Source organism: Nerophis ophidion, linkage group LG13 (assembly GCF_033978795.1).
Source record: "Nerophis ophidion isolate RoL-2023_Sa linkage group LG13, RoL_Noph_v1.0, whole genome shotgun sequence".
NCBI lineage: Eukaryota > Metazoa > Chordata > Actinopteri > Syngnathiformes > Syngnathidae > Nerophis > Nerophis ophidion.
In genome coordinates, this window is record NC_084623.1 from 20,131,603 (window position 1) to 20,144,458 (window position 12,856).

A 12,856-nucleotide genomic window follows, 5' to 3' on the forward strand; every position below is an offset into this window, starting at 1 on the left:
ACGTTGGTTTTGGTCTGCTTTGTACGGCAGAAAATGACCAGCTTTGCTAGATGGAAATTGTTTAGCGTTTATAAAGAGTTTTGCTCAATAAACTGATCGATGGAATTATTGTCCTCCTTAAAGCGTCTCGACAAATGTTACAATCATTGAACAGTGATAACGAAAACGGTTGTCTCTGTGGCCTCTTGTAGCCAGTTACTTTGACAATTGCCTATTTTTTAAATTGGATTTTGTGCGCGGCATAGAATTGCCGTGGGCACAGAGCGCGTGAGCTTAGAGGGAACGTTGCTCACCACTTTTCCACCTTAGTTAACAATGAGCCAGGCCCACCCAGTCCTGCAAGTATACACACTGTGTCATGTATTACAACACTTGTTCACGTTCATTGAGTGGGATTCAAACAGTGACGGTCTGGTCCACCAATGAGAGCTCAAAGAGTCAATGATGTCAGCTTAATGAGGGGAGGAATGAACATCCAGGAAGACAGAAATTAAATCTATAAGAGAGCGGTTCAGACATAAATCTGTCAGAGTTCGAACTTCATATTTCTTTCGGATGATGGAGACGGACGACCAGGCAGAGTTGTGCTTTCCTCAACTCATCAACATCTCCTGCAGAAAACCCACAGCTCAATGGTCTGAAGGTGTTCTTTTGAGTGTTCTGCTGGCCATCATATGCATCGTCACTGTGGTTCTCAACCTGCTGGTCATCGTCTCAATCTCCCATTTCAGGCACTTACTTGTCATTTTCCTAATGCAGCACGCTGCATGACTTTTATACGTTTTTTTCAATGTGTCCTATCTCATTTTCTGTGTGAACTGTGTTGAACTCTGTCTTTTTTAGTCCACTTAGAACAAATGTTGTCTTCATTCTTCTTTGATTGTCTCCAGGCAGCTCCACACTCCCACCAACTTCCTTCTCCTCTCTCTGGCTGTCTCCGACTTTCTGGTGGGCTTCCTGGTGATGCCTGGAGAAATAGTGCGACAAACATCCTGTTGGACTCTTGGTGATGTCCTGTGCTTGTTGTATAACTATGTGTCCTACTTCATGACGTCTGCCTCAGTCGTAAACATGGTGCTGATATCAGTGGATCGCTATGTTGCTATTTGTGATCCTCTGCATTATAACACCAAAGTCACTGTAAAAAGAGTTCAGATTTGTGTTTGTCTCAGCTGGTTCTTTGTTCTCCTCTATTGTAGCATTATATTCAGGGATCAAATGGCTCATCCTGGAAAGTATCAATCCTGCTATGGAGAGTGTGCTGCTGCTATTGACTACAATGCAGGAATTATAGATCTGGTCGTAAACTTCATCCTTCCTCTCAGCATCATTGTCACTCTGTACGTGAGAGTATTTGTGGTTGCTTTGTCTCAGGCCCGAGCCATGCGCTCTCATGTTACATCAGTCAAACCACAGCATGCAGTTGCTGTAAGAGCAAAGAAATCTGAGTTAAAGGCAGCCAGGACTCTTGGTATCCTTGTCCTTGTCTTCCTCATGTGTTTCTGTCCATTTTACATTGTAACTGTTACAGGTGTCTCTAGTGCTTCATATCTAGTGTTTGTGATTAATGTGTTCTATTTCAATTCTTTTTTAAACCCTTTGATATATGCCTTGTTTTATTCTTGGTTCAGAAGAGCCATAAGACACATCATCACCCTGCACATACTGCAGCCTGGCTCGTGGGGGGACAACATTCTGTAAATAAAATGGTCATATTCAATTTCAGTACAGTGGATCACATGAATCAGGTAACCAGTAGTTTAGTGTGGTTTGGCAGTATATTTTCTAAACTGTAGATGTATATATTAATGAGTTTTGCTGTATTTACACCCAGTTAAGCGATGAATGATTTACCGTGTTTTTCGGAGTATAAGTCGCACCTACCAAAAATGCATAATAAAGAAGGAAAAAAACCTATATAAGTCGCACTGGAGTATAAGTCGCATTTTATGGGGAAATGTATTTGATAAAACCGAACACCATGAATAGACATTTGAAAGGCAATTTCAAGTAAATAAAGAATGGTGAACAATAGGCTGAATAAGTGTACGTTATATGACGCATAAATAACCAACTGAGAAGGTGCCTGGTATGTTAACGTAACATATTATGGTAAGAGTCATTCAAATAACTATAACATATAGAACATGCTATACGTTTACCAAACAATCTGTCACTCCTAATCGCTAAATCCCATGAAATCTTACACGTCTAGTCTCTTACGTGAATGAGCTAAATAATATTATTTGATATTTTACGGTAATGTGTTAATAATTTCACACATAAGTCGCTTCTGAGTATAAGTCGCACCCCTGGCCAAACTATGAAAAACATAGCGACTTAAAGTCCGAAAATTACGGCATACATAGTTAATTTTATTTGATGAATCTTTTAGCTGTAAATGACGAAACGGACTGTTGAATCTGTGATTAAAAAAAAAATACTTAGATTTTGAAATATTGTTTTTAGGCCTGGGCGGATAACAAATTTTGCTGGTGATATATTGACCTAGAAATTCTCGCCAATAAACAATATTATTCTCAGGAGTATTTTGAGACCAAGTTAATCACTTAAGTTATGATAATACATAATAATATTAATGCAATTATACTCTGTCAAATGCAATTTATTAGTATTACCCTTTAATTTTATCATCGTAATTGGAATGCAAACTTTTTACACCTCCAAGTTAAATAAAATAAACCAACAATTAAAATATAATATACTCTAAGCAAAAATTTGCACTTGAATAAAAATCACAGCCTTTTAAGGAAGGGGTTGGGGATCCTCACAATATACTGTACACAACCAAAACAATAAATAAAATGTCTAAATAAAGTATTGCCAGAGAAAGTGTCACTTTAATATTGAACATGTAGGGAAAGGTAGCGTTGTACTGTACTTTACTTAACTCACAAGAAAGTTAGGACCTTTGTAAACAAAAGTGCAGAGTGATACGATACCATATTTTTCGGAGTATAAGTCGCACCGGCCGAAAATGCATAATAAAGAAGGAAAAAAACATATATGGAGTATAAGTCGCATTTTGGGGGGAAATTTATTTGAGAAAATCTAACACCAAGAATAGACATTTGAAAGGCAATTTAAAATGAATAAAGAATAGTGAACAACAGGCTGAACAAGTGTACGTTATATGACGCATATAAACCAACTGAGAAGGTGCCTGGTATGTTAACGTAACATATTATGGTAAGAGTCATTCAAATAACGATAACATATAGAACATGCTATACGTTTACCAAACAATCTGTCACTCCTGTCAAGGCGTGGACTTTGGGGTTTGTTTTTCCGGAATGCAAAGGAAAGTTGGCACGAGCAAGACGTGAATGTAAGTACATCCTTTATTTTTAACACTATAACTAACAAAAGGCTAACAAAAGGCTAACAAAAGGCGCGCACGATGGTGGAGAACAAACTTGACTACTGTAAACAAAAACTAGCACAAGGGCATGACTAGGAACAAAAAACAAAACTCAATGACTGTGACATAAAAAAAAAAAAACTTACGTGGCATGGGCAGAAGGGAAACTATAAACAGTGTGGTTAACAGGCATGGCATGGCATGAAGGGAGTAAAAATAAAGTCGCCAGGCTGACTCCCTGGAAACTTTTGGTTTAAATAATACAGGTGATTGAACAGGTGCGTGACATGACAGGTGAAACTATTGAGTTGCTATGGTAACAATACAAACCAGGAAGTGCAAAAATAGGAACTGATTGTCCCAAAAACTAAATCGAACATGACCAAAACAAAACATGATCCCATAGACGTGAATGAGCCCCCTCGTCAAGGACAGATCCCAGATGTCCAAAAAAATGATCAATAGTCATGGGAGGGCGGGAGAGGGACATGACGGTGGGTCGCCAGACCACGTGTCACCGTATCCACCAGGGAAGAGTTAGGTGGCGGCGACGCGTAGAGGCCCGCTGTACCTGATGAGGTGGGCGCCCCGGAAAGGGCCAAATCCGTGGCCGACGAGAAGGTTGGCGCACCTGGCGTGGTGGACGACCAAGTAACTGCCACGTCCGTGGCCGACGAGGAGGCGGACGCGTCGTCATCGTGGCAGGCGGCGAAGCTTGGCTTGGTGCGTCAGGCGCGGATCTTTGCGTGGTGGGTCTTGGCGTGGAGCTGCTACTGGCGGAACATGAGCTTGGCGGCGTGGAGCTGCTACTGGCGGCAATGGAGCTTGGCGGCATGGAGCTGCTACTCGCGGCACTGGAGCTTGGCGGCGTGGAGCTGCTACTGGCGGCACTGGAGCTTGTTATGGTGCAGGCAATGGTACCTGTTGTGGTGCAGGCACTGGAGCCCGGCGTGGTGCAGGCACTGAAGCTTGGCGTAGTGCAGGCACTGGAGTTTGTCGTGGTGCAGGCAATGGTACCTGTTGTGGTGCAGGCACTGGGGCCCAGCGTGGTGCAGACACTGGGGCCCGGCGTGGTGCAGGCACTGGAGCTTGGTTTGGTGCAGGCACTGGAGCTTGGCGTGGTGCAGGCACTGGAGCGTGTTGTGGTGCAGGCAATGGTACCTGTTGTGGTGCAGGCAATGATACCTGTTGTGGTGCAGGCAATGGTACCTGTTGTGAAGCATGCACTTGAGCTTGGCGTGGTGCAGGCAATGGTACCTGTTGTGGTGCAGGCAATGGTACCTGTTGTGGAGCAGGCACTGGGGCCTGGCGTGGTGCAGGCACTGGGGCCCGGCATGATGCAGGCACTGGGGCTTGGCATGGACTTGGTGCTAGCCGTGGACTTGGACTTGGTGCTAGCCGTGGACTTGGACTTAGTGCTAGCCGTGGACTTGGAGTTGGGGCTAGCCGTAGACTTGGACTTGGTGCTAGCCGTGGACTTGGACTTGGTGCTAGCTGTGGATGTGGACTTGGTGCTAGCGGTGGACTTGGACTTAGTGCTAGCCGTGGACTTGGACTTGGTGCTGGCCGTAGACTTGGACTTGGTGCTAGCCATGGACTTGGACTTGGTGCTAGCTGTGGATGTGGACTTGGTGCTAGCCGTGGACTTGGTGCATGTTGTGGTGCTAGCTTTGGAGCAGCGATAGGTGCTAGCCGTGTTGCAGCTTGCCGCTGTGCAGGTGGACGTGGCCTAGCTGGGGGTTGCGGCTTGGCAGGTCAAAAAACCGGTGGCGGAGGCCGGACCGGAGGTTGCCGCTAAGCAGGCCGAAAGACCGGTGGCGTGGGCGGGCTGGCGGCTGTGGCTTGGCAGGCCGAAGAACTGGTGGTGGTGGCCGTGCTAGAGGCTGTGGCTTAGCATGACGCTGGGCGACACCATCTGAACAGCTCCCATGCCAGAAGGCAAATCTCTCAATTTACCGGTTCATCTACAATCCCATCCTCACCTATGGTCATGAGCTTTGGGTTATGACCGAAAGGACAAGATCACGGGTACAAGCGGCTGAAATGACTCTCCCTTAGAGATAGGGTGAGAAGCTCTGTCATCCGGGAATGCCTCAGGATCCCCCGGCAGGAGTTGATGAAGTGGCTGGGGAGAGGGGAGTCAGGGCTTCCCTGCTTAAGCTGCTGCTCTCGCAACCCGACCTTGGATAAGCGGAAAGAGATGGATGGATGGATGGATGGATGGATGGATGGATGGACACCACTACTGTTGTCTTTTATTTTCCACAAAAAAACAGAAGCATGATACTTATGTCTACCCTACACAAATACAAAGCTGTGTCATCAGGAATCTTTTTTGAAGTAAATATATTTTAGGTTAAATTGGTTCCCATAACATCATAGATGTTACTATAATAATAGTAACACAATTGGTTATGATTATGCAAACCAGCGGCTGTCTAGGTGGCTGGTCTCAGATGATCATTGAAGTTCTCCTGCTGGAGGTTGTGGATTTCATGGGCTGGCATGGTTACACGTGGTCTGTGGTTGTGAAGCCTGTTGGATGTACTGCCAAATTCTCTGAAACGCCTTTGAAGACGGCTTATGGTAGTGAAATTAACATTCAATTCACGAGCAACAGCTTTGGTGGACATTCCTGCAGTAAGCATTCCTCAAAACTTGCGAGATCTGTGGCATTGTGCTGTGTGAGAAAACTGCACACTTCAGAGTGGCCTTTTATCGTGGTCATCCTAAAGCACACCTGTTTAATCAGCATCTTGATATGCCACACCTGTGAGGTGAGATGAATTATTTTAGCAAAGAAAAAATGCTCACGGGCAGCACGGTGGTTAGAGGGGTTAGTGCTTCTGCCTCACAATACAAAGGTCCTGAGTAGTCCTGGGTTCAATCCCAGGCTCGAGATCTTTCTGTGTGGAGTTTGCATGTCCTCCTCATGACTGCGTGGGTTCCCTCCAGGTACTCCGGCTTCCTCCCACTCCCAAAGACATGCACCTGGGGATAGGTTGATTGGCAACCCTAAATTGGCCCTAGTGTGTGAATGTGAGTGTGAATGTTGTCCGTCTATCTGTGTTGGCCCTGCGATAAGATAGCGACTTGTCCAGGGTGTTCCCCGCCTTCCACCCGATTGTAGCTGAGATAGGCACCAGCGCCCCCTGAGTCCCCAAAGGGAATAAGCGGTAGAAAATGGATGGATGGAAATGCTCACTATCAGTTTTGGACAGATTTGTGAACAATATTTGAGAGGAATATGTATTTTGTGTGTATAGTAAAAGTTGTAGATCTTTGAGTTCAATTCATGAAAAAGGGGAGCAAAAACAAAACTGTTGGGTTTATATATTTGTATTCATTGTATTTACCTTCTTGTGTAGCAGTGAGCAATGATGACCATGACATCCAGATTATTGTTGGCATTGGAACTAATCGTTCAGAAATATTGGAATCCTGTATGTTCATTTTGCTCTTAAACTACAAAAAAAGACAACTAACCCCTGTTATTTTTATTGTTATTATTATCATCATGCTTGTATGTTATTGGTACCCTGAACTCAGACAAACGTCCAATCCCCTAAAGGGTAGTGCCCACTTGGGTCCGGCTCACAACCTGTGTTTCATGTATGCTCGGTGTTTACGTTCATCCGGAGGACTTCGAACAGTGGCCGTTTATTCCACCAATGAGAGCACAGCGAGTCATTGACGTCGGCTCACTGAAGGGGAGATTCAACACAGATGAAGACATAAATGAGATTTATGAAGGAAAGGTTTGGACAGAAATCTGGCAGAGTTCAAGCTTCTTCTTCCAGACCATGGAGATCGAGGACAAATCAAAGGTCTGCTTTCCTCAACTCATCAACATATCTTGCCTGAAGCCCACTTCTCATTGGTCTGAAGGTGTTCTCTTGAGCGTTCTGTTGTCCATCATCTGCATCTTCACAGCGATTCTCAACCTGTTGGTCATCATCTCAATCTCCCATTTCAGGCACGTATTCATTTTCAAACCATCATGTTCCTGATATAACCTGTTGCATGACATTTATACAATTTTCAATGTGTCGTTTTCAGTGTCCTATCTCATTTTCTGTGTGAACTCTTAATTATCTCTTGCCTTTAATTCTCTTTAGTCCACTAAGGACATATGTTGTCTTCTTTATTTTTTCTTTGTCTCCAGGCAGCTCCACACTCCAACCAACGTCCTTCTCCTCTCTCTGGCTGTCTCCGACTTTCTGGTGGGCCTTCTGGTGATGCCTGGAGAAATAGTGCGACAAACATCATGTTGGACTCTTGGTGATGTCCTGTGCTTGTTGTATAACTATTTGTCCTATTTCATGACGTCTGCCTCAGTGGGAAACATGGTGCTGATATCAGTGGACCGTTATGTTGCTATTTGTGATCCTCTGCGTTACAGCACCATAGTCACTGTAAAAAGAGTTCAACTTTGTGTTTGCCTTTGTTGGTTCGTTGCTCTCCTCTACAGCAGCATCATTTTAAAGGATCAGCTGGCTCATTCTGGAAAGTATCAGTCCTGCTATGGAGAGTGCGCCGTTATTATTGACTACAATGCAGGAATTGTTGATGTTGTCGTGACCTTCATCCTTCCTCTCAGCATCATCGTCACTCTGTACATGAGAGTGTTTGTGGTTGCTTTGTCTCAGGCCCGAGCCATCCGCTCTCATGTTACATCAGTCAAACCACAGCATACAGTCGCTGTAAGAGCAAAGAAGTCAGAATTGAAGGCAGCCAGGACTCTTGGTGTCCTTGTCCTTGTCTTCCTCACATGTTTCTGTCCATTTTACATTGTAACTCTTACAGGTGTCTCTGTTGCCGCATATCTAATGCTTGTGATTAATGTGTTCTATTTCAACTCCTTTTTAAACCCTTTGATATATGCCTTGTTTTATTCTTGGTTCAGAAGAGCCATAAGACACATTATCACCCTGCACATACTGCAGCCTGGCTCCCGGGGGGACAACATTCTGTAAATAAAAAGGGTCATATTCATTTTCAGCGGAAATCTCATACATCAGTTAACCAGTTGCTTGATGTCATTATTTGATATCTCTTTTATCTAGATAGAGTACATTTTAATGGGATTTATGTACATTCATCCTGAATCCTCTCCTGTATACGTTGGCCATATAAAGTGAATTTTATTTGATGAATCTTTTTGCTCGAAATGACAACGCGACAACAGACTCTAAGACTTTTTGATATCGATCGTCATGAAAAAATACTGCACTATTGAAATGTTTTCACACCATTTCGAGGAGACACCGTCATGTGCACCATTCTTTGAAAAGCTCTCCCTTATTTCAGGGCGGTGGGACAAACAGTGGGAATTGAATGGATGGATGGATGGATGCAAGGGTTCTCAACCTTTATTCTTTGAAGTACCCTACCCCATTATGGAATAGTGATGCTTCATGTAAAAATTTAAAAGATTGCCTCATAATGCCTCATGTTGTTATCCATCCATCCATCCATCCATTTTCTACCGCTTGTCCCTTATGGAGTAGCGGTGGTGCCTGAGCCCATCCCAGCTGCAAACGGGCGGTAGGACGGGTACACCCTGGACAAGTCACCACCTCAGCACAGGGCCAACACAGATAGACAACATTCACACTCCCATTCACACGCAGTCCCGGGGGAGAACGTGCAAACTCCAAACAGAAACCTTTGTATTGTGAGGCACACATACTAACCCTCGTCCTACCGTGCTGCTTGCTGTAATAATCCATATTTTGAAATGAAATTATTGAATGCATTTTGTAACAGAGTAGAATAGAATGGACTTTATTGTCATTATATTTGCACATAATGAGATTAAGGACTCCAACTTAAGGTGCGGTGGTGGGAACAAATATGGGTTAGAAATAAATTACACAAGATGTAATAAAGAAAAAACTAACAATTGAAATAAACAGACTAATATCCAATAAAAATAATAAGCAATCCTGTAGAATATACAAAACACTATAGAATTACAAAATACTGTACAATATACAGAACAAGACAAGAGTACCGGAGTGATAAATAACAATCAGTGTCGGACGTATTGCACTCGAAGGGTAGTATTGCACAGTAGGGTATTAGGGTAGGATATTGTATAGGGGTGAATTATTATTATTATAAGTTAGAGTTCAATATGGTGACAGCTCTGGGAAATAAGCTTTCTCTGAGCCTGTTTGTTACGGCTCTGATGCACCTGTGGCGCCTGCCCGATGGTAGCAGATCGAACAGGTGGAAGCCAGGGTGTGTGCTGTGCTTGATGATGCTTTTTGCTCTGTTGAGGCAACAAGAGTTGTGTAAATACTTCAGGGAGTGGAGGGGGCAGCTGATGATTTTTTGTGCAGACTTTATGACCCTCTGAATAGCCTGTTTGTCTGCTTAAGTGCAGCTGGCGTACCACACTGTTATATACGTCAGCAGGCTCTCGGCAGCCGAGCGATAGAAGGTCACCATCAGCTGCCTCTCCAGTCTGTTCTTCTTCAGCACCCTCAGGAAGTTGAGTCTCCGCTGGGCCTTCCGGATGACCACAGTTGTATTTTGGGTCCAGGAGAGGTCATCAGATATGTGGGTGCCGGGGAAATGAATAAACTAATAATAATTAATAAACGTGTTACACATTGCAAAAGTTATTACAAAATGCTTTTGCTGCACTGTTTTTTTTAAAGAAAATTTAACAATTTAGTACAATATGTAATAAACCATCACAATTGTTGCCTTAGTTAAAAACATGAAGCATTCCATAGAAACTAGTTGGAAGTTACCTCATTAAAATTTAACTGTATCAATTAAAATATAGAATGGGTTTACAAACTAGAGATAATTTGTGCACCATGGTGTATTTCTGACACAAAAATTACCAGTGCACTAAAATATTGGACGACCTACACTCATGAAATATGGAGTATGTTATTCAAATAAAAAATGAACTCATGAAACGTTTTGTTCTATCAATGACCTATTGCATGTTGTCTGTTATTTAAAAAAATATGATATATGACAGAAATAAAAATGCCTGATACATTATGTAATTAGACGCAGTTCTGTCATCCATTCACTTACTGTAAAGGTATAGGAAAATGGCCTAATTGAAAAAATAAGATAAAAGGTATGTTCTAACTTCCCCTACCCCTGCGACCTTGATGGATGGTTTGCAACTAATGGCGTATGAAACAATAACAGATAATACACCAAACTTTTAAGCCAGTAACAATGATAAAATTAGCACAGATGAGGTATACTATAATACTAGTATATATTACACATTAAGGAGGCAGATAGGAGGACACGAGCACTATTACAGTTATGTGAGTCCTGCTCATATATCAGTAGCAACAGAAAACATGCTTGCTAAAAGAGTAAAGACAAGAATAAAAAGGAAAACAAAATAACCAGCGAGTACAAACATTGGGAAATACAGATACGTGAAGCAAGACAAAGACTCAAGTCAGATTTAAATCGAACAAACCTGTCATCCTTACAGAAATTTTAGAACAGGGGTGTCCAAAAAGTGGTATCGGACTGTCTTATTGTTGCGGTCCGTTCCCTGTAAGATCAGTGTCAGAGCTTGGTCCGCATTGCTGGCAGTAAGTCGGACACGTTTCCAGTGAGGGTTGGACTCCGCCAAGGCTGTCCATTGTCACCGATTCTGTTCATAACTTTTATGGACAGAATTTCTAGGCGCAGTCAAGGCGTTGAGGGGTTCCGGTTTGGTAACCGCAGGATTAGGTCTCTGCTTTTTGCAGATGATGTGGTCCTGATGGCTTCATCTGACCGGGATCTTCAGCTCTCGCTGGATCGGTTCGCAGCCGAGTGTGAAGCGACCGGAATGAGAATAAGCACCTCCAAGTCCGAGTCCATGGTTCTCGCCCGGAAAAGGGTGGAGTGCCATCTCCGGGTTGGGGAGGAGACCCTGGCCCAAGTGGAGGAGTTCAAGTACCTAGGAGTCTTGTTCACGAGTGAGGGAAGAGTGGATCGTGAGATCGACAGGCGGATCGGTGCGGCGTCATCAGTAATGCGCACGTTGTACCGATCCGTTGTGGTGAAGAAGGAGCTGAGCCGGAAGGCAAAGCTCTCAATTTACCGGTCGATCTACGTTCCCATCCTCACCTATGGTCATGAGCTTTGGGTCATGACCGAAAGGATAAGATCACGGGTACAAGCGGCCGAAATGAGTTGCCTCCGCCGTGTGGCGGGGCTCTCCCTTAGAGATAGGGTGAGAAGCTCTGCCATCCGGGAGGGACTCAAAATAAAGCCGCTGCTCCTTCACATCGAGAGGAGCCAGATGAGGTGGTTCGGGCATCTGGTCAGGATGCCACCCGAACGCCTCCCTAGGGAGGTGTTTAGGGCACGTCCAACCGGTAGGAGGCCACGGGGAAGACCCAGGACACGTTGGGAAGACTATGTCTCCCGGCTGGCCTGGGAACGCCTCGGGATCCCCCGGGAAGAGCTAGACGAAGTGGCTGAGGAGAGGGAAGTCTGGGTTTCCCTGCTTAGGCTGTTGCCCCCGCGACCCGACCTCGGATAAGCGGAAGATGATGGATGGGTGTCCAAACTACGGCCCACGGGCCAAGTGTGTCTCGACGACGTGTTCAGTCTGGACGGTAAGACGTCAAAAGTTTAATAAGAAGCCTGAAGTACAAACCCCGTTTCCATATGAGTTGGGAAATTGTGTTAGATGTAAATAAAAATGGAATACAATGATTTGCAAATTACTTGAATATGCTACAAAGACAACATATTTGATGTTCAAACTGATAAACATTTTTATTGTTTTGCAAATAATCATTTACTTTAGAATTTGATGCCAGCAACACGTGACAAAGAAGTTGGGATAGGTGGAAATAAATACTGATAAAGTTGAGGACTGCTGATCAAGCACTTATTTAGAACATCCCACAGGTGTGCAGGCTTTTTGGGAACAGGCGGGTGCCATGATTGGGTATAAAAACAGCTTCCCAAAAAATGCTCAGTCTTTCACAAGAAAGGTTGGGGCGAGGTACACTCCTTTGTCCACAACTGTGTGAGCAAATAGTCAAACAGTTTAAGATCAACGTTTCTCAAAGTGCAATTGCAAGAAATTAAGGGGTTTTCAACATCTACGGTCCATAATATCATCAAAAGGTTCAGAGAATCTGAAGAAATCACTTCGCATAAGTGGCATTGCCGGTAACCGACATCAATATCTAAAGGATATCACCACATGGGCTCAGGAACACTTCAGAAAACCACTGTCACTAAATACAGTTCGTCGCTACAGCTGTAAGTGCAAGTTAAAGCTCTACTATACAAAGCCAAAGCCATTTACCAACAACATCCAGAAACGCCGCCGGCTTCTCTGGGCCCGAGATCATCTAAGATGGACTGATGCAAAGTGGAAAAGTGTTCTGTGGTCTGACGACTCCACATTTCGAATTATTTTTGGAAATATTTGACATCGTGTCATCTGGACCAAAGGGGAAGCGAACCATCCAG

At 44.0% G+C, this 12,856-nt stretch overlaps 2 protein-coding genes across 2 annotated transcripts; both read left to right on the top strand.

Moving 5' to 3' along the window:
- Positions 1-555: 555 nt before the first annotated feature.
- LOC133564919 (trace amine-associated receptor 1-like) lies at positions 556-1,701 on the top strand. Its single transcript, XM_061919448.1, has 2 exons — positions 556-731; positions 891-1,701. The coding sequence occupies exons 1-2, from the start codon at positions 556-558 to the stop codon at positions 1,699-1,701; spliced, it is 987 nt and encodes a 328-aa protein (XP_061775432.1).
- Positions 1,702-7,185: 5,484 nt separating this feature from the next.
- On the top strand, positions 7,186-8,358 carry LOC133564920 (trace amine-associated receptor 13c-like). Its single transcript, XM_061919449.1, has 2 exons — positions 7,186-7,358; positions 7,548-8,358. Exons 1-2 carry the CDS (start codon positions 7,186-7,188, stop codon positions 8,356-8,358), a joined length of 984 nt encoding a protein of 327 aa, XP_061775433.1.
- The last annotated feature ends 4,498 nt before the right edge of the window (positions 8,359-12,856 follow it).

Bases quoted from the DNA above. Each gene is read 5' to 3' on its own strand.
- LOC133564920 (XM_061919449.1), top strand. From the start codon at position 7,186: ATGGAGATCGAGGACAAATCAAAGGTCTGCTTTCCTCAACTCATCAAC. The intron at 7,359-7,547 runs GCACGTATTCAT...CTTTGTCTCCAG, and splicing joins ATCTCAATCTCCCATTTCAG to GCAGCTCCACACTCCAACCA.
- LOC133564919 (XM_061919448.1), top strand. From the start codon at position 556: ATGATGGAGACGGACGACCAGGCAGAGTTGTGCTTTCCTCAACTCATC. The intron at 732-890 runs GCACTTACTTGT...GATTGTCTCCAG, and splicing joins GTCTCAATCTCCCATTTCAG to GCAGCTCCACACTCCCACCA.